This window comes from Erigeron canadensis, chromosome 3 (genome assembly GCF_010389155.1).
Source record: "Erigeron canadensis isolate Cc75 chromosome 3, C_canadensis_v1, whole genome shotgun sequence".
NCBI lineage: Eukaryota > Viridiplantae > Streptophyta > Magnoliopsida > Asterales > Asteraceae > Erigeron > Erigeron canadensis.
This window is the reverse complement of record NC_057763.1, coordinates 40,375,912-40,402,777: the sequence shown is the minus strand read 5'-3', so window position 1 is coordinate 40,402,777 and position 26,866 is coordinate 40,375,912. Positions and strand designations below refer to the sequence as shown.

The window sequence follows — 26,866 nt, the reverse complement described above, 5'->3', positions numbered from 1 at the left end:
ATTGGATAGTTTGAGTTAGATGGTTTTTATTGAGTAAAATTAACGTGACAAATTAAAAAAAGATTACTAATTCAATGACGACTCTCTCCGGCCTAATATCTATTGGGTAATATGTACTTTTAGGCATAATTACATTTGTTAAACATTTTTCTGGATTTTCTTGTTTTTATCCCAACATCCATGACAAGTCCTAATAACTTTTTTCTCCAAACAAATTTCCAATTTAAAATTTAAATTACTTTGCTTCATCTTATTTGGTCCAACTGATTTCCAAATTAAATTACTTTGCTTCATCATACAAAGTTCCTAGAATTTGTGATGTAACATTTTATTTTGAGTTTTGCTAAAAATAACCCTTAAAATTGTTAACAAAAGCTAATTAAAGTAATTGCTACGGTAAAAAATTATAAGGTTTGTAATTTTTTTTGTAATACATTAAACAAAAGTTTTAAAATTGGTGGGCAATGATTTAATGAAGGTGTCTCATTTTTAAGTTTCCAGCTTGAAGAAGCTTAATCTTCAAGCGAATACTAAACATCATTACACTGTATTATAGAGGTGTAAGAAGTGGTTAACCGATTTCGGTTATTAATTTTAATAATCGGTTTCGGTTATTTTTTAAAACATTAATAACCGATTACGGTTAACTTGTACCGGTTAATAACCGGTTTCTAGGTTTTAAAGCTAGAACCTATCTAACCGGTGTCGATTAATAATAACCAGTTAACCGATACCGGTTAATCTATTCGGGTTTTTTAACTGCCCATTATAATATTGAAAAAGTGGTGAACAATAGGGAAAAACAATCATTTTCGACAAGTCTGAGCAACGAACTCATATTACTCATATTACAAAAAAAACTCATATTCCAAATATTCATCTTCTAAATAGTAGACACAAAACAAAATTCATTATCTCAAATCTCAAAAACAACTAAAAATTGATGATGTTGGATCTGATGAAAGAAGCATTAATCTATACATAATATAGATATATTAAAAGCTTTCGAATCATCTGATGGTGCAATCAGTATGCCGTGTATGTATAATATTTGATGTTATGCACCCAAGTTGGGTACGTTAATAATCGATTTTGGTTTTGAAAAGAGTAATCGGTTAGTATCCGACGGTTTTTGGTAACCTATAATCGATTTTTACTATTCCGGTTAATTACTAACCGGTTTTGATTAACGGTTACAAATCGATTCGGTTCAATTAATCGGTTTTTTCTTGCACCTTTACACTATAATACTTTGTAATTAGTATAACAAATATTTTAGATATCACGGTAAACACGAATCTAAAATCTATTTTTAATTCTAAAGAAATTGGCCAAAACAAAAATTTTAGGGGCGTTTTGGGGAACATGTGGTTCCTCGACAGAGATCTTGCATGCAGTTATGCAAACAGCCAAACATATGATAAAAACCAACTGAAGCATTGGATTGGTACTAATAAGGACTGCTAGATGTTTAACTTGATATTAAAGAGCAAAAGTTAATCTTCTAACAAATGTAAGCAACATTCTCCTAGTCTGTTTGTGACTGATCCTCAGACGACTTCACATAAAACCGATATAGCCGTTCCGAAGCCCTCTTAACCTACAAGAGCCAAAGCAAAACTTTTGCTGGTAAATATAAAATGAACAAATAAGCTCCAAATAGATGAATTTAATGAATACTTCTTTAGCAAAAAGCGAAGGTTCCAGTTTCATCCAATTTGCTGACAAATAGGTTGATTCAAGTTATGAGTATGTTTTATGTCAAATGGGTCGAACAGATTGAAAGAAAAAAAAAGAGGTTAAAGTCTTGAAATAAAAAATCTTAACAGGTCGAAGGGTTGAAAGTTTCTTGTTCCTAAATCATTGATCACATGAGATAAATTATAATTCGAAAACTATCACTTTTTAATCAAACTTGACACCATTAGTGATTATACAGTAGTATTAGGTGTCAACCCACCTCAATTTGACTTCTAGACCATATTTACCTGATCATCCCAATCCGTTGTCCATGCCATATAAACAAGCGCAATTGTTTGAGTAACAACGCCAAAGATCATTCCTATCCAGATACCCTGTCAAGCAGCCCACTTGTAATAACCAATGCAAGTAAGAACAGCTGAAAAGAAGCCTGAGTCGAATATTGCATACCTTTACTTCAAGGTTAGTCAAGTAACCAAGCAAAGCACCAATCGGAATACCAATCACATAGAAGCATACAAGGTTCACGATTGCTACGCTGGCCTGCAATCCGGCTCCAACCGCCACACCTATTGACAACAAAATTGATCATATCTAAGCTACCGAAAAAAACTTGAAACAACCTTTTAAGGATAGAAGATTTTTGGTGGATTGATACGACCCTGCCATATTTTGCATGCAGTAAAAAATGATTTTGCCATATGTAGTTTAGAGGGTGAAGGAAAACCTGAGAGAACCGGATAAATGCTGTTCAGTAAAACTGAAAAAGAAAGCAGTAGCGAAAGGTCTGATACTGTATCTGCCACTCTTTCATCATCTGTAAATACATAAGCTATTTTTCTTCCAAAAACCAAGCAAAGAACAAAGAAAAACACTCCTATGGCAAGAGAAGTGCCCAACAAGACTTTAATTGAGAACTTTGCAGCTTTAGCATTTCCTCTTCCTAACTCATTCGCAACACGGACACTGCATATTGTCAAACAATACAATGTAATGTAGATAATAGCAGGAAATTTATATAATCTTTGTGACCAGTGATGTGATCTATTGTGTACCATGCAGCCCCTAAGAATCCGAGACTGATCATGAATTCCCATGCATTGATGTTCAGGCTGCAGAATATTCACAGGTTAGATATTGACTCAGAAGTAGTAGAATGAAAAAGCAAGTAAAAATGCACAGAATTATTTTGATACCATATGGAAAAGGCGGATATAGCAACCTCTGCATCTGCCATATACCCCGCAAGTAGTACCAGCACGGCATTATACCATAACTCCAAGCTACATATACAATAAATAATAATAACTCTTAAGCATGATATATTTTGATGTTTTAAAGATGCATAAGTTTACAAATTCAGATTCATGGTAACTGTGTAAGCTTGAAAAGGTGCAGACGGATAATTTTAAAAGTTTTACATTAAATAGTACTAACGTGAATGTCTAATATATGATGATGGGTAAAGATATTGAAATTAGCTAAAAACCAAATATGTTGACTTTTGGTAAAAAGGTAGTTACAACATCATAGATTATTATGTTAGTTATATACGAGTAGTTTTTAACCTGATTGTAATCATATAGTTTACATTAACTATTGACATGTCTAAAAAAGTAGCCCACCCGGCCCGATTCAATCTGAATATAATCTCAAGTCATGAAAGTTATCAGTTCTCCATAAAAAGACAAAGCATAAAAGGGTGTGTCCTACATACCAGACCATAACACCAGAAGTTATCGAAAGCTTGACAACTGGAAACAGATCCTTAAATGCAGCTACCGTAAATCCTTTCCAAGAATAAGGACACCAACCACCAAATATGTACACAAATTCTCCGATAACAAGAACCCATGAAGACATAGACAATGCAATCATTGCACCACCAACCCCAAGGTTTAGCTTATACACAAATAGTAAGGACAAAGGGATATGGATCCCAAACTGGATGATTGAAAGCCACGCAATGACCATGTTTTTCAATTGTGCTTGTAGATACATTTGTACAGTCAAGCTGAAGACAAAGTTGTAAACAAAAGGGATGAACCATAGAGATATATATCCACCACTATTTGCTACAGCCTCGTCTTCACCTAGAAATTTGAAAATTTGTGTCGCAAAGATGAAAATTGGTAGCAAGACAGTTAAGGTAATCAAGTCAACGATCCAAGATCTTTGTAAGTAAATGCCCATCATGTGGTGCTGTCCTGCTCCAAATGCTTGTCCACAAAGAGTTTCAGTAGCACTCGACATTCCCAACTGTGAATACATAAACATATTCTAGTTTAGGGGTGGGGGCTTAGTAAGCCTAGGTAAAGGTGGCAACACGGGCAGATCAAGTGTGTTGAGTAAGTGTAACACATCAAAACCAGTACCTTTTGAGAGTATGGCTCAAGTTGACCCGTAGATACTTTTTGTTCTTTTTAAAAGATACTAAATATAGTTGAAAAAGACAATCTTTATTTTTGTGATGACATTCGACATACTCAGGTGTTTCTGTAGGCATTAAGATTACGTGGATTACATTCATTCAACCCGTTCCGCCCATTTGACATTCACATCTTAGCTGCTTGACTCAGAGAGGCACAGGGATCACACACATTGAATTCTCGTGTCTGTAGTCTCACTCTCACCCAGCGGACTTAAACAAGAAACAATTGTTAAAATCAACTTACGAGGATTCCATTGACGAATCGGACACTGAGTGTTTGAACAAGGGCATAACCGGCAAGGTCCAGCTTACTAATATGGCCAATAAATGATTGTGTGACAACAATGGTTCCAAATGCACATACTCTTGATATGACACCTGGTAACGCAACCCTCCATATCTTTCGTGATTCATCCCAAATCCTCCCTTTCAGGTCACCTTCTTCCTCTTCTTGTTCTACATGTCGAAGTAACTTATCTCGAACTCCATCATCCATGTTTCTTTAAACTAATCACATAAGAAAATATAAATTCACATTAATAGAATGACAATTGTTGCTCAACAGGATGACATTGAACCAATTATGGGACATGCTAATGGTTGTAAGATTAAAAACTAACTAAATGCACATATATAGCATATACATGTATATAAAATGCCGTGTTTATTCTTTTCCCAATTCAAACTTTTATAAGATAGTACCCAAAAAAAAAAGTCTTGTACAGAAAGAACACAAAATTACATTGCTTTTAAAGAGATATATAAACTGTGTGATAATCATTTATAGCAATAGGACTCCTCAACAATATCTTTATAACAAACGCTATATCTAGCAAAAAAAAAATGTTCACAAAAGGAGTTCAATTAATTACAGTGTTTTTACTGAAAATGATGCGTGTGCTCAACATATAAAAAGGTGATTTTATTTTACTACTGTATATATAGCAAAATCATCGTGGCCATGCCATGAATGTGTCACGTGTCCTAAAAAAACATCCTCATCATCATCATCTTTTGTTTACTTTGCTCTCGTGATCAACAACATAGTAGCTAATATGTACGTCACGCAAGTTATAGTTGTACTATACTTTGAACACTCATTTTTAACTGAAAATAATTTTCATCATATACATATACTCGTATATATATTCCAACTTATTTTTATATAAAAAAAAAAAAAAGAAGCAAATTAATGAGCATATATTTCCAATAATATAAATTTGAATATAAAAACACTAGCAAAATTATATTGCTGACCAAACACTTGGTGAACCTAACTAAGAATATTGAATGTCACTTGGTTTACAAAAGTCTTTTAGAAAATCATTTTGTTTACGAAATTTTTATTACATGAGGAAAAAAATCATATGGTTCACAGATCAAAGTCTCAATCCGGCCCTGCATGTGATGTGTAAACGTCCGTAAGACGTAGAAGATACATAGAGAAATTAAGAACGACAAATAGAAGACTTACATGATTATTAGGAAGAAAATTTATATATGGTGAAGGGAGATTGGGCGATATATATAATTACAGTAGTAGAGTTGAAGTGGTGGTGAGACAGTAGTAGAGGCAGGGTTTGGGCCCGATGAATAATGTAGAAATGCGTGGAATGAAATATGAGGGATGGCCGGGGGAGTATTTTATATGTTTATTCAACACACCGACTGGCTGAGCTCTGAGGTTTAATAGGAGTGTCTTACACCTACCCACCGATCCTATTGCTTACATAATAAAGTTATCTACTTAATAATACTAACTAATTCAGTCAACTTTGGGTTAATTCACATCATTTTTTACGGCTCAAGTTGTTAAAGGATCGAGCATTTGGTGGAGGTCTCAGAAGAAATTTAGAAAATGATGTCTCGCTTATATTGTTGCATATCTATACTTCGATATAAAAATTATACCCATTTATTGAAAAGTTTACAAGTTTGGAACATGTGAAATTACCATTTTACTCTTAATTAATTAACTTACACAACCATTCCGTAATCTTTTAAAAAGATGTTCACTATCCCTAAAAATCAAATATCTTTGTATCAATTACCAACACCACTTGACGCCGACGCCACCACATCGCAACTAATGTCATCGTCGCCACATTGCGCGGGTACCATGAGGATTATTATAAAAAAAAATTGGGCCTTGTTTACTTATTCGTTTATGAACAAGTCATGATTCATAAGATAGACATAATAAAATTCCTTTTTAGAGTACAGATAACTTGACAAAATATTTTAAAATCAATTTATACAACATTAGCACTACATTCATACGATACACTATATTGTTTCAATTAGAACTTAAACCATGTGTTTTAGATAGAAGTTTCAAAATTTTGGCCTAACATTTAGAGATGACATCTTGTTGCAACTTGGGTTTGATACTCTTGTAGTAATTGTTATCTTACTATGTAGTTGCGGAGTAATGGAATATACTGAATGATACATACTCTAAAAAAAGTGCACTTAAAAAAATTGAAAATACTTTCAATCTTAATATACTAAATGCATCTCAATGGTTCAAAACATTGAACCATTTGTAGTTTATGAAATGAAGTTGGCTTTTCTGTAGGACTGAATATGAACACAAACAACCTGGGTATTGCTTAGGTTGTAAATGTATTCGAGATGCCTTAACAACAGTCAGCAGTTGTGTGATCAAAGTCGGTCAAAATATATACGCACAGGCTTACAGCATGTCAGCAACGCCACCTACTATATTAAAGACCTTAGAACAATTTAATATGGATAACAATACCTTAACAATATAATCATTCCCCACATAGTTAAGAAATAATAAGAGCTGTTTCTATTGATGTACAACAAATATCCTCCATAAAAAATACTCACAAAATTAACTGTGCATGTGCTACATCCCTAACATATCAAGGACCAAACCGAAAGCAAGAATAAAGTGTGAAACAATGAGCATCAAAAAAATGACGAACTTTCCCCTCACCGGGCTGGTGAAAATTCTAACATCACGATCACCGCACCCATGACACAGCATCAATCTCATCCCTCGATACCTTGTACAATTCAAGCCTTTTTGCAATTTCTAGCCTCTTGGACATCAAAGTTGGATCTTCATCTAGTAACTCCCCTAGTTGTTTGCCCTGAAAAACAATTCCGGTAACAATAATTCTCAAACGCCTTTAACTGACTACCCCACCGTGATCCAATTATCACAGACAAGATTCTGATTTTTAAAAAATATACTAGTATATTTTTCCCAGCCTTACCCTTGACTTTACACCCCCTTTGAGCTTTTTGTGAAAAAAGATATTTCAAGCGCATTTAATAGAGGTTGGCATTGACCCGGTTAAATAAAATAAGTTGACTGAAAGTATGGTCAATCTCTAAAGGCTTAGATGAGTTAAACTAAGGTAACTAAAGGAATGGGTCAGAAAATCTCCAAAATATATTCAAATGCATAAAGATTTCTTATTCATTTATCAAGTGAATTATTATCATAACATAATAGTTCTGGAGATCATATGTAACACATTATTTAAAATCATAACGGGCCAGAAAATGCATTTGGCAAGTCAATATGTAGATAGGATCAATGGTAGCATCTTTTCCATGAAACATATTAGCCCAACCCGCCTGCTTAAGCCCCAACTTTTTTCATAAACTGGATCTGATAATTGACATTTTAACGGGCAACAGTCGCATACACAGGTTATAGCAATAAATTAGAAAAACCATACAAGTAGAACAAGAATTACCTCCTTTCTCCCTATTTGTGTGTAAAAATAGTTGAGTAGGTTTTGCTTGGCTTCTTTAACTTGACACAGAACAACTGCCTTTGGGATTGTGCTCCTGATTGTGTCAGACACCATACTGATGTAAGATGATACATTTGAACCTATCCTTCTAAAATGAGCATCTCCATAACGATCTCCTAACGGGTCAACTGCATTTCCACGGTCTGCACCAGGGATTCCACGATCTGAACCAGGGTTTCCCCGGTCTGCAGGTGGGTTTCTGCGATCTGCGGATGAGGTTCGACGATCTCCTGGTGGAGGAGCAGGCCCACCTCTCTCAACTTCCTGGGGAAGTTTCCTGAAAAAGTCCACAGTCAAGTATGAAGACTCCATGTCAACTAGCCGCACAACTGTCTTCTTACTTTCATCACGAAACTTTTCTAATGCTTCACCCGCAGCAGCAGCAATAGCTGATTGCAGAGTTGGAAACCGTCTCAGCTCCTGTCACAACCAAATAATTAAGAATATGCAACCCTTTTAAGCGGGTGTTTGAATATTTAAATGTACCTTCTGAAATAAAATATCTGATTTAAAATGACCAGAACCCAGATAACTGGTTGTAGGAAGACAGCTTGTATGAGTGTTTGACCATGATTTTGTTATTTGAGGTTGTAATAAACTAATAATTATATAATGGCCTAAAAATTAGCCTAATAATCCTCCTAACAATCTTAAAATATGACAAGTGTAATCCACTTATTCTCTTTCCTAATTTAATCCTTTGATTTTGCCACTTGCCATCATCTTATGATTAGGAGGATATTTAGGCTATTTAGTTTGGAGGATTAATCATTTTCCTTATATAATCAGTATGGTGTCAAACAAAATATAGTTGTCGGCAGCAGGCATCAATGTTCAGCCAATAACCGATTAACAAGGCAAGCCAAATCCTAACATGTCAACCTGATCATCGTCCCTTTATCCAAACAACATTACAAACCGAATACTGAATTTGTAGCCATCACAATCACATAAGCGGCTTCAAATAGCAAAACTAAACACCCCTTGTATCAATTTCGGTGGTATTTCGGTGGTATACCGGTTTTCGGTGGTGGGACATAATTTCGGTTTTGATATTGTTTCCGAAATTTTCGGTGGTATTGACCGAAATACCACCGAAATTTCCGAAATTTGGCCAAATTCTGTATCAGCACTTCCAGGTTTTATCTTTTACTCTTATTTATGTATATATATAAATATATATACATAATATTAGAATTACCGAAATACCACCGAAAAAAACGATATTTCGTATACCAGTCCGTGACTGAAACACCGAAATTTATGTCCTTGACTACTTAGGTGACAAGAATGTGAATATTTCAAAAAAAAAAAAAAAAAAACCAAGTATGCTTGTCAAATCTAACCTCGGTTTCTCCGATTGACTTCCTGACAAGTTCTTTCAGAACGAAATGGACCTACAATTTTTTTCCCAATAAGTCACGCAACACAATACCAACATAACATACTAGAGATCATGGTTCAAAAAACTATACTTACAGCATCAACAGAAGCTTCAGCTGGTCCCCTAAAATAATTCAATGAGCCCTCTATAAGACGTCGATAACCTTGTTCAGGAGCAATCAGATGTGGTTGGTAACCATCTGCTTCTGAAACAACTTTCCTCACATTCTGTAAAGAAAGGTGTCTATCGAATGGAAGTTTCCTTAAAGCAGCAGGAAGCTGGTTGTCAAACACTCCATATATTCTGTCACCTCCAGGTCGCCTGAAATAATAGCCACAACTTAAGTTCATCTAATTGCAAACTTACGTATATTAAGCATGGTTCAGAGACTAGGCAGGAGAACATAATATTATTGTAAATATAAGTTAGTTTACTTTAGTAGGTAAGAATTTGTGATTCAAAAGTTCTAACTGGGCAGTGATCCCAATCGAGTGTGTTAGGGACAGTTAATTGCTCGGAACATTCTGGGTTGACCTTGCAGAACTGCTTAATACAGCTTTTTCTATTTCAAACATACCTAATCAGTGAACTAAACTACTAAAACTATCTGTTAAAAATGATTATTTAAAAATTTTTAGAAAAAAATTGGGAGACTATAAACAGTTTGTTACACTCCGGGCGACAAATTCAATTTGTTTCTCCCTTAGTGATATTCTTTACATCTACCTGATTAGAAAACTATTACCCAAATCGACTTGTATTTACAAATCAGTTGTTATTGCACCCTCTGAACTTTAAGGTCAAAAGGGATGCTTACCCTCCATCTAGATGCTCCTTAAAAATTTTGTCAAAAGCACGGCAAAGTTCCAAGATGGTGTACAACTGAGCCTGAAAGAGAAAACTTGAGAGTATTAAATACAATTATGCAACATTCACCATGACACTAACAGTAGACAAGCTACTTACCCCTGCATCAACTGCGATTGGCCTCCCAAGACGGTCCAACTCGGCTTCCATCTCATCAATACCTTTGTTTATCAAGGAAGTGATGCTTGGTATTTTAGATTTGATAACAGTTTCCAAATGCTGCATATCGAAGCTTTGAATTCAGGTGAAAGAAATTCATAAGGTAAAAAAAAAAACACTTAAGCACCCTCTTGTCTAGTCCCTAAATCTTCTTTCACCTTATACTGGTGATGATTCATCGATAACAAATATACACTAGATGACTAAATGTCACAAAAGTAAAATGAGGGGAAACAAAGGAATAGAGTATACCTGCGACAAAAGTTTTGCTAAATACTCAGAACCCATTTTATTGGCCAGATGACCATAATCAGGACTAGTAGCAAAATACTCCCTCTCCCTTCGCCTTGCATACATCATATCTGTTTTTTTGTTAATATCTGCTTGGGATCTGTTCACAACTCCCACCCAAGGATGTTGAAGACGATATGCTCTTCCTTCAAGGACCTATGAAAAACATAGTATTCAATGTCAAACAATCATTTAGCGACACCGAGAAGATTTAGCTTTTCTGTCACATTTAAATTGGTAGATTTGAGTTATGGTTTAAATTCATAACTGTAATTTTATGAATAAACCTGTAAAGACATTTTATTAAGATTATCCGATTAATTATTATTACAACAATATAACTGTGATCAAAGTTTACACATTTTCAAGTTAAATATGACTTGGGACAACCTTAACCTATCGGCCCAACGTCTGTGTTTGTAGACAAATACACATATAGTCTGAGAGAGAGAGAGAGAGATCTTACATCCAAGGCATTGGTTCCTTTGTCCATCAAATCAAGCTTTGTCACAACCCCAAACGTGCGTTCGCCTAACCAAGTTAAGAAAATGCTTAAGATATAAAAAAAACTCGCCAGAAAATTATGAGCAGAAGCATTTCTCCAAATAGTGAAGTAAAGATACCTGATGGATCCACTTCCTTAGCAAGTTTAATTGCATCAGACGTAGCAATATCTTGGTTCGCAGGAGATATTGCTAGTATGATGGAGTTGGGCTGGAAAGGACCATGCAATCATTAGTGAGAACCAATAAAAAAAACCCGGCTGACAAGCTAGAGAAAAAAGTATGATAGGAGAAAGAAATTATATTTGTACAACACCACATTAATTGATATCAAGCTACAGATCACCGAAATCTAAACCATATCAAAGGTCACATAGACCCACAATTACCATCTAAGGCTTCGTTTGATTGACACAGGAAAATTATGTTCATTACAACAAAAGATAATACTTGTCAATGTTCAGTAATTGGAATGTAAGATAAATTAATATTACCTTATCAACATAAAGCCGAACCATATTTTCAATATCCTCAACAATCGTATCAGACTGTCCATCTGATAAGAAAATTAGCTATTAATATAGACAAAGATTAAGTAAAAATACATAATCCAATTTGATAGAAAGATGAAGAGAACATACCAACAGCAATTTTTGTCAATCCAGGTAAATCGATTAAAGTTAAGTTGACAACTGGAAGAAAAAAGAAAGTATGCTGAGGTGTTAGCATCATATAAGCTTTATTCCAACACAAATACAGGTCTAAAATCTAAATGATGTATGTTAACAAGACACACCATTTGGTGAGTATATACTGAGATGAATTGGAATGGGAGATATTTGTTTTGTCTTCCCCGTGATTCTGTCTGTTTCATCTTCAATTTCCTTACGTACCAAAGCTGTGGAAAGGTTAAGATTGAATAAACATACATTAGCATCTTACAAAAAAAAGCTACACAGAATAAAAGAGACATTATTATAAATACTAGGTCTTTAAACTAATGCAATCTAACTACTTAAGAAAAAATATGCCAGATAATGATGTTGAAAAAACTGTACCTAACATCATGGACCATTAAACATACAGATACATAAATTCAAATAAGCAATTGCATGATCAAAAACACAATAATCAGTATCAGTAACTATACATACCAAAATCAGTGAAACGTCTGCGGGGCAAATGTCCAAATTCAGCATACTCTTCTTGCTTGCCCTCTGTCTTGTGTAGCTGCAACACCAATGGACGTCTAGTGACAATCCCTGGAATAGACACACATAGACCCTTTCGTACATCAAAAAAAAAAAAAACCAGAAAGGTAACAATAATAAACAAAAAATAATATACATAAAAAAAAATACAGAATAGAAAACTAACCAGATCCTCTAGGAAGAAAATCTCTGCCGACAATGCTCTCTAACACAGAAGACTTTCCAGAACTCTAAGAACAAGCACAGCGGCAAAAAATTAGGTTTAGTTAAACAACACAAGTAAACAGAGATATTTATATGATATAAGTTTCGCCAATACACGAAGCAAAAATAAAGTATATTAGTGAAACAACGGTGTCCAAAAGGGGTGAACTTTCAATCCTAGTTGACGACATCCCTTTCTCCCCCATCATCTCTGCCCCAGTTCAACCGTTTACTCATTACTGTCGACTCTCACTATACTCCAAAACACCTGACAAGTCCTTACAGAAAAACAAAAATACATTTCGAAAACTTGATACTAAGATCTTAACTGATTCCTGACAATTCCAGCTCAAAAACTATACCTCCTCTCAAACGAAAACGGTCTAGTTTGGAAATTAATATATACGAATTCTGTATTGCATGTAAAAACACTCGATTTCATTAGAAAACTAAGCAGATCGAAAAAACTAACTGCTAAGGGCATAGAGATAAGATCTTAATCTATAAGTTAATAACAAAGTGTTTCATATTAGGTTAAGGAGATCGAGAAAAATCAATTAAAAAAATACCTGACCGCCGACGACGGCGACGGAAGGAAGAGCGTCCCAAAGAGAAGAGAAAGTGGAATCATCGCCGCCGTAATCACCGAGAGCAGTACAAGCTCTTTGTATGCGATTAACTAATCCGATGAGGCTCTCCATAGTCGCCGTCATGATTTAAGTTATAATATATAGAGATAGATAAAGATATAGATCAGATCGGAAAGATGTATGTATATGTGTAATATGATCGGAATAGAGAGAGAGAGGATCTAGAGAGAGATAGAGAGACAGAGGCAGGTTCTGTGTGTGTGTGAATTGGTCGTTAAGGAACGGGGAAAGAGGCGAGGGTGGAGATTTTAATTTGAAATTGAAATCTTTTTGTCTTTTTATTTCGATTGGCCGTCGACTCCAATCTGTCCGGGATATCAACGCGGGGTATAAACTCCACATTTAGATACGGGTCGGTTTATGAAAAGGGTAACGTTGTTAGATTCTATTTTTTATATAGATTATAGGTAAAATAAAACAAGAATTAAAAAATAATAATTTTTTTTTTAATAAAAATTATTATACATCATGAAAATTATCGTAAATCAATTGTTTCGTGAATTTTCGTACATCAATTTAATCATGATCTAAGGATCAAAATCTTGTGTTATTTGTTTTAACTTTTTTATAATACCCAACTTTTTATATATATAGATAGTGATATTATACCATATTTTAAAATTTTTAATTTATATTATATACCATAACAAACAATAATTTATGTGCATTACTTATAATATAATATTTGTAAATATATCAACAAAAAAAAAAGTAATATCAATATCATTACCTTTTATATATTTATTAATATTGTGTAATAAGTAATTTTATGATCCGTATAAATTATTATATTAAATGTCACAACTCCACGCTACCCATAAAACGAGTCGTCATTACGAAATTATTCGTCTCGTAAAACTGATTAGACTTATTAACCAAAAATATATATATGCCAATATTAAAAGATAACTATGGATAATCTTTACATGTTACGACTTATAAATTACTAGTAAGGTGATCATTTATGGTTTGTGTTTGAATACTAGATTATTTTTTACGTAATATGCAAATCAAACATATTAAATTATTGTTATAACTTATAATATAATTAATAGTTATAAAAAAAAACATGTTGAAATTTGATGATATATTTTTTTAAAAAAATGTTTTGTATTAAAAGTTATTAGTAGGATATGTATGTTAATTATATCTTTTGTGACGGTATAAAGTTAAATGTAAATTTTAGTTTCTGAAAATTTTGTATATTAGAGATACTTAATGACATCCTAAATTTTTATAATGTTGTAAAAAAAAATAGATTAAAGATGTTAAAAAAAAGATGATGTTGCCATTTTTACACTCTTTAATTTTTTTTTATTATTCTAGGCACCGATAATATATTTTATTTAAATATCATAAGATATTAACGATATAAAACAAAATACATATAAACAATATTTGATACATTATATGATAAAAATTCGATATAAACTCATAATTTAGTTAAATGTATGACATAAAACAAAAAAAAGTTAGTATAATGAAAATAATCAAAGAATAATAATTTTTATAAATATAATATAAATTTTAAGAATTATTTTCCATAAACATATCATTAAAATAATTACTTGCTATAATTACAATATGTTGGAAATTACTTTCCATATATAATATTATTAAATTAAAATTAAATCCAAAAAAAGTGAAATAAGGTACATGGCATCATCATTTTGATCTAACGACTCTAATTAAAACAAAAATTTCATCTAAGGTCCAAACTTCTCTATTTTATAATTAAAGTTTATCTTTTATATATATATATAGATCTAGATATTGTATTTTGCGAACAATTTCTTAAGCTAATATAGTATTAAAACAGTCAATCAACCAGTGTTATAAAACATTGCTCTTTTTGTACTGGTTAAAATTTTTTCTATTGACTTACATTACTCGTGTATTAATCAATTTTGAAACGAGATTTTTTTTATAAACAAAACTATAGTCATAATCATTTATTATATGCTTTTGCTATATTTTAAGCTTTTATTTTAAACCTATATTGTTACTTATTTCATCAAAAAATAAAAAACTAATTATCACGAAAGCTATAAAGTATTAGAAGGTTACCGATGAAGTATGAGATATGTGTGAAAATAATATAAAATGTCAAGGGCAAATCTGGTATTTCAAAGGCGGAATAGTTTAATTTAAAAAAAAGGCTTTTGCTTTACAGGGGAGTAAAGATAAAGATAGTAATGCGTGAATACAATTTTTAAAAGAAATTGTTTGATTTTCATAAACTAATTATCTGAAAGTGAAACCAAAATCAAGATAACATTATTATTTTATTATTTTTTAAAACGTCATTTTATCGTATTTATATTCCTAAATTACACGTATGTCTCGGGATTTTTGAAAACCTACACTATTAATCCAACTCACAAATATAAGAAGTAAGACTCGAACTAAAATGAATTTTTTTTTTAAGATCAAAAACCTTACAAATTTGAAATTTTTACTTGCTATTTTGTCACATTTTGTTTAAGTTTGGGATGAATATTTGAATTTTGAATACTGGAAAAAATACCGTTGGCAAAACAAAATTGTGGCCTACCAGAGGCTGCTTTTTTCATTACCAAACCAAATATTTAATGATTGAACTGTGTGTTATAGTGCCTTCATGATATGTGATGACTAATGAACCATAGGTACAAATAAATAAAAGTTGTACTCGTAATTCATTTCAATATTGAAGTCATTGTTGAACTTTACCATCACTTTAAACACAATTGAATATTGTAAATGGCATTAGCAGCCACAATAAAAAGACCATCCCTGTTGTCTTGAATATTGTGTGTTTGTAGCAATTTGTATCCATGCCTATTGCTGCATCAATAAAGAAACTGATCTCGTAATGAAGATTTCGATATATAGATAATAAGCTAACTTACGTGCTGGACAAAAGAGTGAAAATTGTGAGTCATTTACTTATGTTTAAGGTTAACCAGAATTCCAGATTTGAGTCATACATTCTATCTCTAATAGGTTAAAGACTCTGTTAAAACTCGTATATCATAATTGCTATATTTTTTAATGCTTAAAATCTTCGAAATTATCTTACTAAAATTCATCTATTACTTTATTATAGAGAATGTTTCAGATAACCCGTCTATACTTGGCCCGTCACAAATTCCATTTGACCCACTCACATAAGATATTAACTGAGATTAACTAGTAGTAAGTCATACCCAAGGAAAGATGACTGAGGTTGCTTTAGTGAAGATCAGCATGGAACACCATCGATTAATGGGTTCATTTCTATGTATTGTGTATTCATTGTATCGTGGATGCATGGAGAATTTAATCATTCTTGTATATTAATGTTGGGTAATCAGGCTTCCACATATTGTTCTCCACATGTAAAAGGATTTCCTCCTGCAAGTAGGAACCGCGTCATATAACTTAAATCTACATGTGAACTGGCCACAAAAGCATTTTGTAATAGAGGTAGTTATTGACCTGCAAGTACTAGAAAGTGCACATAGAGTGGTTGACTTGTATAGGTATATTAATCAGTGACTTTATTTTATAAAGTTATTTAGTGTGGATAAAATTTTACTCTTTGATTTTTGTAGGTGAAATTAGGTGACCAATTTTTGGCCTTAGGTCTAAAGTTTTAGGGTTATGACTGTGTAAATCCGGGTTATGTTTCATCTTATCAGTCAAATGTCACCCAAAGTGTTTTTTTATAAGTTCTAATGCATAAAAACTTCTAAAAGATGGTTTATGATATATGTTTGTAACAAACCCGACTGACCCGCCTATCTTCTCTTGTTAGAGGGGGTATTTTAGGCGTTGACACAATTTCAAGGATACCTTATTTAGCCTCTTGAGATCACGAGAGTTCATTTCACGATATCCTTCTGCTAGATCCTCTTTTATAGCTTCACTAATGACAGCAACGGCTACCTTTTTGGTTATATCACGTATGCTGGACGCACAAATATACCATATACACATATAATAGTTACATAAGTTCCGTTCAGAAAAAATAGTTACATCTTTGATACAAAAGAATGTCCAGTTCACAGAAGAAACTTTCATATTATATACCTTGATAATGGAGGGAATATTATGCCTTTCACAACCTCATCTTCGCTCATGTATTCAGCTAGGCTGTAGGTTTAACAAAAGACAGTAAATCCGATTGAAGTTGTTCCAACAGTGAATTGTAGCTTATTTAAAGTGTTGTTTGTATCTTGGGACACAAAATTAGACACTAGGAGGGCTTGGGCAGATCACAGGTCAAAATGGGTAAAATTTGGTAAAGGTCAGCCTGTCATGTCGACGAAAATACTTTTGTGTCAAATTGTTCAATAACTAACTAGTGTCTCAAACATGATTACAAAACCTTCGTCACTTTTTAAATGTTCAATTTATTAGATTAAACTATGTAATTGTTTACTTTTTATTTGAATCATAATTGAGCTATATTTACATTACCCATTTGACCCGCTAGATATTTTCCGCCATTTATAAGTGAGTGGGTCAAGATTGCCACCTGACCAAATATAAAGTTACCCTCCAGTGGCCGAATGAAGTTTATATTGATAAGAATACTACCACTCGGCTGCAGCCTGCAACATGCCATCTGAGATTATCCTAGAACCAGACAAAAGAGTACCGAGACCAATGCTGCAGATCCGGATTAGTCCACAGTCAGATCGAGAGTTGTTAAAGCAAAATAATAATAAAAATATAAAATTTCTGATTAGTGACTAGAGATAAGAACTGACCCAGGAAAAAGATACATATTATTTCCCTGATTGCAGTAGCCAATCTCTCCGTTTCCTGCAATTATCAAGTGCATGTTATTGCAAAATAGCATACACAATGAGGATCATAATGTATACCTTTTGCAAGCTCAAAAAAGAATAACTTCATGGAAACCCTTTCTCATATTTATCCTTGGACAACCGGTAGCAATTAATAGAACTGCTTATATGATAGAGCTATTTTCTCCAAGTAATGACCCGGAATCTTAGACATTGACAAACAGGGCCACATAGGATGGTAAATGTACAATCAGAAGATATTTAGAAGACAAACCAAGATCCACATCCTTAAATAGGCTTCCACTTGCGTAAATTATGTTTTTGCCCACAATAGAAAACGCTTCTTCGGGTGTACATTCAGCTGTCACGGAACAAAACTCGAAATATTAGGACCACATTTTTACAGGTCAAGCTGCAGAATCGGTTTTAGCCATACCACTATACCATACCATTGGTTGTGGGATTTGACAATGCAAATATTGTTGGTCTGGTTGAAGTTGAACCTCTAAAAGCTTCCAATATCTGGGGAAAATATTTAACTTAAAATTATATAAAAAAAAATGTCTTAAGTTGATTCTTTTAGTTATTTAATGTAATATTATACCTCTTTAGAGAACAAGCCACCGACTGCAGATAACCCAAGGAGTACATCAGGTTTCACCTCCTGCACCTGCTCACCATATAATTTCCAATATCTTATCAATAAAATGTGCTTAAAAGGCCATAAAGCATATGCATATATAGAACACACCACTTCTCTAAGACTTGCTCCTTCCCTCAACCTCCAACACCTAATGTCACTGACTTTCTTTGCAAATGGCTTGACATCATCATCGATACTTTCACGATCCTCTGTGATCAGGCCCTGATTCATTCATATAAAATAAAGACATAAAGGTAATAACTATTCCAATAAAAGACAATTGTAGATATGTATGCTGATATGAGTATTTGCATACATTGACGTCAACTACCCAAAACTGATGCCGTGCACTCTGAAAAGCGTGTTTATTATTTCCTAATATTCTTGCCATAGTTCTTCTGGCTGCCTTCAGAACTCCAACTCCTGCACTGCAATTACAGAAAATTAGGTGTAGATAATTGGAACTAATAACTAAAATCTTATAAGTACTTATATATCTTCATATTAATCAAATGTAGATAAATTCATACCTTCCAGCACCGGCAACAACGATATTCTGCTTTGGGAAGTCAATCATCATCTTTTCTTGTGCTCTTACAGCTCCAAGAAGACCAGCAACTGCAACTCCCGCTGTTCCCTGGACATTAACGAGAAATCCAGTCTAACGTTTAAACATATTAATCATATAGTAAGAAAAGAGAAAGCCAATACCTTAGTAGTGGTTCAGCCGATAACATAATTTAAAAAGCTACACCCTTTGATTAAATTACAACAGAGTGTGCAACTAATGCTCACTAACAATAACATCGGCACTATATGGAAAAGCATCCAGCCCGAGAAAGTGCTAACGGATTACCTGGACATCATCATTGAACATTCTATAGGTATTTCTGTAGCGTTCCAATAACATTGAGGCCCATTTATGTTGAAAGTCTTCAAACTAAGAAAAATCACATGTGAGAAGTGTCTTCTTAGAATATTCTTTGAAAATGTAATGGAAGAAAAACAAGTAAATGGCATCAGATCATTAGTTCTAAAAACAAAGAAAAAAAAGTACCTGCACGATCACATGGGGCCAACGATTGAACAAAGCCTCCATAAGCTCATCGATAATGGAAATGTACTCATCACCTTCAAGACGGTTTTCTTGCAGTCCTAGATCTAAAAAGAAAAAAAAAAGTAATGTTATTATCTCTAGAAAAAATCTACCTGCAGGAGTGAAGAATGTGATAAGATAGCTAAAAGTAAACTGATATTGTAAAAATCATAATAAGTGAGTAAAAAGAACCTTACAAAGTGGGTCTGTAAGAAGGGTTTCATTGTTGGTTCCGACATCAATCATAATAGGAAGTACCTTTTATAAGAATAACAGAAAAGGGTAAGTAGTACGCAAAACTTAAAGAGACATACAAGTGGGCTAGTACGAGTGGATGCAAAGATTACTCTCTGAGGATTTATTCCTGCTGCCGCAACATATAAATCTAACTTCCCTATTGCAATGCCGATCCCCTGAACTCCTAGATCACCAAGACCCATGATTCTGCTTCCGTCGGTAACAACAATCATATCAACCTATGCCAGGCACAAGGCATAAGTATAACATACACGTATAATTATGACTATAGCTATAAAGGTAATAGTTTGAACTATCTAATAGTTTTAAAGTAGTCACGTCATTTACTAGTAACAAACCTGATCAGCGGGCCAATTATAAACCATTGCCATCATTTCTCCGCGATCAGCAGCACTGAAATACATCCCCCTTGGTCGTCTAAATAATCCACTGTATTTTTGGCAAACAAGTCCTACTGTTGGAGTGTACACTATAGGGGCAAATTCCTTGATTTGTTTCGTAAGAATCTGTCATTACATAGATATCAATGAGTCAATCCAAGTGTACAGGACTCTATCTAATCAAGCTTGCATTTCTTTAAGATTGTATCAAGTATGTAAACTTCCTTACAGGTTTTACAAGATTCACTAACCTTATAGTACATTGTTTCGTTTCTGTCGTGTAGCCTATTTAGTATACGCCACTTGGCCAAAGTGACTGTGTCCGAAGGTCCATCCATGTAGTTCATCTCAATCTTCTCCAGGTCTGTCTCTATAATTTAAACAAAAGTTCTTAACAAACTTGAAATTAAACAATACTATGATAATATAGGGACACGTGGCTCCAAAGAGCTACAACTCGTTGGATTCGAACTTCAGACCTTTTTTGAAGAATCCAAAGCCCATGGCGTTAGACCACCCTCTTTGAGTTTAAACAAAAGACCTTGCCGGAATGCCTAACATCTATATAAGCAAGAAAGATCAAGCAAAGCGTATTAACTTACTAAAACGTTCAATCTGTTGTTGCTCTGTCTGAACGTTTGGAGGTAGAAGTCCACGAAGATCTAAACGATCTCTTTCGGTCAAAGAGAATGATGTTCCCTGCAAACCCAAGTTGTTAATTTTCAATCCTGAATTTTGGTTAAAGATGTAAATTGGCAGGTGATCATTTTTCGTTACATAAGACCCTCCACTGATTATCAAAATGAAATTTAAATATAACTAAATTACGTGTTATTTATGGCCATCAAGTGAGTTAAACACATAATGCTTAACATTTATGAGTCAAATTACAAAACATGTAAATTTTGATCTGGTCATTTACATCATGTACCTTATTGAACCATGGATTATGAAGAATATCGACGCCTTTTTTATTAAGAATGGTAGGTCTATGGCATTCGATAGTAATAAATGATCTTAAATTTTTGTACAAAACGCCTTTGATCTGATTCGAAGAGAGCCGAATTTGACAATATAAATTCGACATTGTTGCCTTCGAAATCAGAAAGAAAAAAAAAACTGATGAAACTTGTAGAATGTTATACTTCGATTTTCTTCCTGTAACTATAGATGATGAAAATGTGGGAAACCAAAGCGTCCTGTTTGAAGTTGCTATTTTTGGTAGTTAATTATGTTATGATTTCCAACACTTTCGCTTGTTAATATTATAAAAGCTTCCCCAGGTTTACACTTAGTTACAAATCCAATCCTTGAGTCTTGGTTGTTACCATTTGAGCCCTAAGATCTATAATATTTGTTACCAAACTAGTCGTGTCTTTTTGGCACCAGTCATTGTCTATTCTATATTAATTAGCTCCAATTCTCCAAATGGGTGTGTTTGGCAGGGAGAGTTGAGGCTAGAGAAAAGGAAATGAAACCATTTTCCTTGTTTGGTTGGCAGAGAATTAGTGGGGGCAGAGAAATGTCAACTCTCAGGAAATGACTTTCTATACATTTACATTTCCATCCATTTTGGGGAGAAATCAATTTCCTTAGATAAATTTCTTTAACTTCTTCAATAATAAAAAGTTTATATTGAAGCACAACCCATGTTGTCTGCTCTTTTTCCGATCATGTCATCTTTCCTCCGACATCCGCCGCAGTCCAAGAAGAACAAGCACCCGCTCCCATGGAAGAACAAACCTCCAATGAATCACAGCAAGAAGAACCAACCCCCATAGTGAACGACGTTGTTTCATCCGATCCCTGACCTCAACAACAAGACAACGAAGAAGAAGATTCCTAAGAGATCGAAGAAGATCTCCAAGAGATCTGGAAATAGAAATAACAAAGAAGATATTGAAGCAGAAGATCTCAATGAAAGTGTTGAAGAGGATGATCTTGGATTAGAAGATAAACATGTCGAGAAGCTTTTGGAACCGGTCTCCAAATACAACTTTTGTTTTGCTTCCAAAATAAGTCGTTTCCAAAGATCCCAACTTAATGATAATAATTACTACTGATGCTATATCAACTTTATAATCTTTTATTTGACATTTAATGAAAGAAAAATATATGAACAATTTTTTATGTTTTGATTTTATGAAATTAAAATGATGATACAATTCTATTTTTATTTTTCTAGAAAAAATTTATTCATTTCTCGGATCAATTTCTTTTATATTACCAAACAAAGAAATTTATTAGATTTCTCAGCTAATTTCATTTCTCTCTCGGTTTCATTTCTCTGAATTTTTCCCTATCAAACATGTTTGAAATATATGATTACAAACTAACAAACTAATTATGAGAAAAGTATATCTATTATGGAGTACTTAACATAGGTATTGTTACTCTCACGTATCGACTATTGAATATGTACATTTGACAAACTTTAAGAGACAAAACATTTTTTTTTTCTTTACAAATCTGCTGCGCAGATCATTTGTCCATTATCTATATTACAGATGCTCTTTTGGTTGCAGACTGGGCCTATAGACTAATGAAGTGCTGAAGTGTGGGCCCGCAAATGATATAGTATTGGGCTATATTAAAGTCTGGACTAATGAGGAATAAATTAGTGTCAAGGGTGAAAGCCTGAAAGGAGCACAACCCTCAAAAGTGTTTCTGTATATGTACATGGTATTGAACTATTGATGAGGGTTAGGGTTAGGGTTAGGGTTAGGGTTAGGGTTAGGGTTAGGTTAGGGTATCATAACATGGTGTGTAAACACATGGTATTGATGATACTTTTATGGTGTGTTCTTGTATCAAAACTTAAGTTTGATTTGATTATCAAAGTTAACCCAAGCTCAGCATTTGAATAATACTTTTGAACTCGGTTGAACCAGGATGATCAATATTAAAGTATATTAATTTGATAAAAATTGGTTTTAATAGACTCAATTTTTGAGGTCAAGTCTATTATTATGTTATATAGATATAACTCATATAAGTACTATAGTTTTGTGAAAGACAACATAGTCTAGACCTTCCGTTGTGATATTCGATTCATACATGTCAAAAATACAATACGAGATCATTCGTTACAGAGTGTGACGATTTAATTAACAAGTTATTGCCTTTTCTCATCCTCTTGTAACTAAACAAATCTATACATACATCATCGATCCATACAAAGACATATTAGTAAGTTGACCAAGTTTTTAAATAAGTTATCAAGGAGCAAAATATTTAACTTTGAACTTTTGTCATCATCTTATATAAGAACTAATAGTCCATATTATTTTTATATATTTATTTTTAAAAGAGGCAAGTTTTCGCAATCTAATATGCCGACGACTACATGTTGCATGCCGGTATGTGCTTAGTACAAATACACGATACAAGTATTCTAATATTAAGTTAATAAAATTATAACGAAGAGTTATTTTTATAAATAGTATACTTAGCTAGTCGCTTAAGAAAAGGATTTATATAATGAAGATGGCGGAGATTAAATAAAAATGAAGTCGGGGAGTATATATATTTATTATGGTCTTATGAATAGTCAAAGGATGAAATCATGGTTAAGCAGTCATTAATAATATGCAACTTGGTATATTGTAAGAGCGTAAACAAATGAGAACTTTTTGTCACAGAGGCTTTAAGTTGAACCATCAAAAGATTGGTGGTTTGAACTTGACCACTGATATTTCTTAATTTTGTGATACCAGATTAATCAACTTGAACATCAAAATGCTACTAGTAGTATAACGCGTACAACCTTTCCAAATTTAATGGAGTTTTTAGCTAGCCTACTAGAGATCCAAAAAATTTTTATAACCCAACATTTGAAAAGAGGGGGCATCGATCCATGAACGATTCTTTCAAACTTGAAATGTTTGAATTAAAATTTGCAATTGGCTTGGTTACAAAGTCATGGCTTCTATATGAAGACGGTTGTAAAGCAAGGTTAAAGTTTCCACATCAAAACCTTCAATTCGTTTCACTTACAATACTAAAGAAAGTAATGAAGGATATAAATGATAATCCTTTTCGTACACTAACATGTTAAGTTTATTGTATTTATCAAGAATCTATCAGATGCTTTTGCCCCCACTCTTCTTTGGTTTAGTGGCATTTATGCACCCTTTGAGTTCAAATACTTGCAATTACTTTTTTTCATATTTTGTTTACAACATCATGTTTCCCTACTTCGGGCCCTGTGTATCACGTAATGAATCGAAAGATAATTAACCTTATTTTCATAACCTATATATGCGTGTGTGTAAAAACTTGATCAAGTAATAGCTACATTGTACTATCCAGATTCCAGACTTTGACCTAAAGCAATTAGATCACTATGTGATTTATATATCATCTTTTTTGTCTATCTTTGGTAATTGCCTCGTTAACCAAATTCACCAAGAATTATTTGATCTGTTTTAAACTAATTGTCAAACTTTTGATTTTGGTATGTCTCATGATAATTCGGTTTATACACGATAGTATGCATACCTAAGTTTTTATTATCTGGATTATATTTATCTCGGTCGAGTAGAGCTTGTTATCCGATTATTTCTTGCAGACAACATAATGTCAGATTCTCTTTATATTCAGCTCAGCTGAGTTGACCTTGTTTTCCTTTATAAGAAATTATAGCCATAACTCCTAATTAAGGCGATGCTTAAGTGGTCGTACTATGCTTAAAAAAAAAAAAAAGGTGGTCGTACTATAAAAGTATAAATATTAATGCGTAAATACTTATTGTTTAATGTACAACTCGTTGTTGCGTGTAATAATGTGATAAGTATATTGCATAGGCTATTTTATCATGTGTTTTGTTAGTGACATCCCATATGGTTGTCAGTTAAAACTAATTGGTTGCATTAAAATTTGTATCTTGCTGTTAGAAAAATCAGGGGACGGTTTTTAATATATACTCGTAATATACAAGTTTTTAAACATGTAATAAGTTGTTAGTAACAACCCTTAAGACTGTCATTATCATTTTCCTTTTATCATTTCTCTTGACTTTTTAATAAAGAACAAAATTTTGAATTTTTGTTTAACGTTTAATATTTAGGCAACCAAATAACTCATGGAAAAAACCTCATATATTTGTAAGAGCTGAACCCAAAATGTTATGAGTAAAACCAGATAAGTCATCTCATAGTCTCTAAGCATATGTTAGTTGATATCTTATACGATTTAAAGTTGGAAAGATAAAAGTTTATACATAGATATATGAACGAAGAGTTTCATTATTTTAAGAATTATTTTTTTTTTATAAAAACAATAAGAACTCTTCAATTATATATTTATTCACATATTTTTTTGTTTATTTACATGTGAAATAATATAAAAATATATGTTGTAGAAAATACTTTTTCAAGAAACATTCAAATTAGCCTTTTATGAAATTAAGAATGAATTTGTTCACGTTGTTCACATGTGACAAACGACTATATATAAGGTTTTGAAAAAAAATTTCTTCTACAACATATGTTTTTACAAAGACAAAAAAAAACACATGTGTTCCAATATAAGATTTAAGAGTTCTCACGGTTCTTTAAAAAAAATAAGTGTCCCCTATGGGAAAAAAAAAAAACTAATCTTAGTTATCACATTGAGGATAATTTGAACATCTCAAAACTCAAAAAGGAATACAATAAATACATCATCCTATGGGTATGTTTGGTACAAAAGCTTAGAGTTGGGGCTATAATTAAGGGCTTGGGGCTAGAGCTTGAGGTTGGGGCTAGGGGCTGGGGCTTTTTTTTCAACTCTCTTCCTACGAGCTTTTATTTTAAAGACCTTTTGGGGCTTTTATTTTAAAGACCTTTTGAGGCTTTTAGGATTTTTTTGGAGTTGGGGCTTTTGATTTCTTATGTATTACCAAACAGAGCTATAATTTTTAAAAGAGCTTATTTTTAAAAGCTAAAGACTTTTAAGCTCTTAAAAACTTCTAAAATCCCCTTGCCAAACAGACCCTATATTTGACCAGTCTTCAATACTAATCCAATCACTTAATCCGTATTTATCTTTACTTGTACGAAAATCAAATAAACATATATCTACCAAATATAAGCATCACCATTACCACAGATTCACATGATACAAATCACACATCCTATATTTGACCAGTCTTCAAAGGGTAAAAGTTAATTAATGTCTTTATTATCCATAAAAGAGTCAAAATCTAATACATATACATTAATGATACAAACATCCTTATTATTATTATAGAAAAAATATATTAAAAAAAATAAAAAGGTAGGACAGACAGAGTAATTACACTACACTATACCCACTCTCAACCTCCTCCATGTTTTCTTCTTTCTTTTATATATCTCCCTTTTTTCATCAAACCAGAAATTTATAAAATTAATTCCGTACTTACATATATAGTTTCTCTTTCAACAATCTGTTTTCATCCTCAATTACAAAACAAAAAAAACTCTTTTGTCTCGCTATAATCACAATCACTTGCAAAACATATACATATACATACAAACCTATAGATAGATATAG

The 26,866-nt window shown here is 33.0% G+C and overlaps 3 protein-coding genes across 3 annotated transcripts; all 3 read right to left on the bottom strand.

The window, feature by feature from the left end:
* Positions 1 to 1,515: 1,515 nt before the first annotated feature.
* LOC122590797 (protein DETOXIFICATION 24-like) lies at positions 1,516 to 4,628 on the bottom strand. The gene is made up of 8 exons (XM_043762965.1): positions 4,377 to 4,628; positions 3,419 to 3,960; positions 2,898 to 2,984; positions 2,757 to 2,813; positions 2,429 to 2,667; positions 2,152 to 2,270; positions 1,989 to 2,075; positions 1,516 to 1,600 (listed from the first exon to the last, which is right to left on the bottom strand). Exons 1-8 carry the CDS (start codon positions 4,626 to 4,628, stop codon positions 1,529 to 1,531), a joined length of 1,455 nt encoding a protein of 484 aa, XP_043618900.1. The 3' UTR covers positions 1,516 to 1,528.
* A 2,253-nt stretch (positions 4,629 to 6,881) lies between these two features.
* LOC122590892 (phragmoplastin DRP1E-like) lies at positions 6,882 to 13,459 on the bottom strand. Its single transcript, XM_043763071.1, has 15 exons — positions 13,118 to 13,459; positions 12,511 to 12,574; positions 12,288 to 12,395; positions 11,930 to 12,031; positions 11,775 to 11,825; positions 11,628 to 11,689; positions 11,254 to 11,344; positions 11,097 to 11,161; positions 10,592 to 10,786; positions 10,280 to 10,399; positions 10,131 to 10,201; positions 9,409 to 9,634; positions 9,276 to 9,326; positions 7,870 to 8,349; positions 6,882 to 7,254 (listed from the first exon to the last, which is right to left on the bottom strand). Exons 1-15 carry the CDS (start codon positions 13,259 to 13,261, stop codon positions 7,126 to 7,128), a joined length of 1,959 nt encoding a protein of 652 aa, XP_043619006.1. The 5' UTR covers positions 13,262 to 13,459; the 3' UTR covers positions 6,882 to 7,125.
* A 2,347-nt stretch (positions 13,460 to 15,806) lies between these two features.
* LOC122593711 (NAD-dependent malic enzyme 62 kDa isoform, mitochondrial-like) lies at positions 15,807 to 21,495 on the bottom strand. The gene is made up of 20 exons (XM_043766157.1): positions 21,282 to 21,495; positions 20,953 to 21,049; positions 20,602 to 20,720; positions 20,309 to 20,476; positions 20,060 to 20,188; positions 19,910 to 19,970; positions 19,674 to 19,777; positions 19,473 to 19,556; positions 19,147 to 19,253; positions 18,933 to 19,044; positions 18,725 to 18,838; positions 18,578 to 18,643; positions 18,423 to 18,495; positions 18,248 to 18,334; positions 17,935 to 17,989; positions 17,762 to 17,833; positions 17,252 to 17,314; positions 17,015 to 17,129; positions 16,387 to 16,573; positions 15,807 to 16,024 (listed from the first exon to the last, which is right to left on the bottom strand). The coding sequence occupies exons 1-19, from the start codon at positions 21,435 to 21,437 to the stop codon at positions 16,499 to 16,501; spliced, it is 1,857 nt and encodes a 618-aa protein (XP_043622092.1). The 5' UTR covers positions 21,438 to 21,495; the 3' UTR covers positions 15,807 to 16,024; positions 16,387 to 16,498.
* Between the last annotated feature and the right edge of the window lie 5,371 nt (positions 21,496 to 26,866).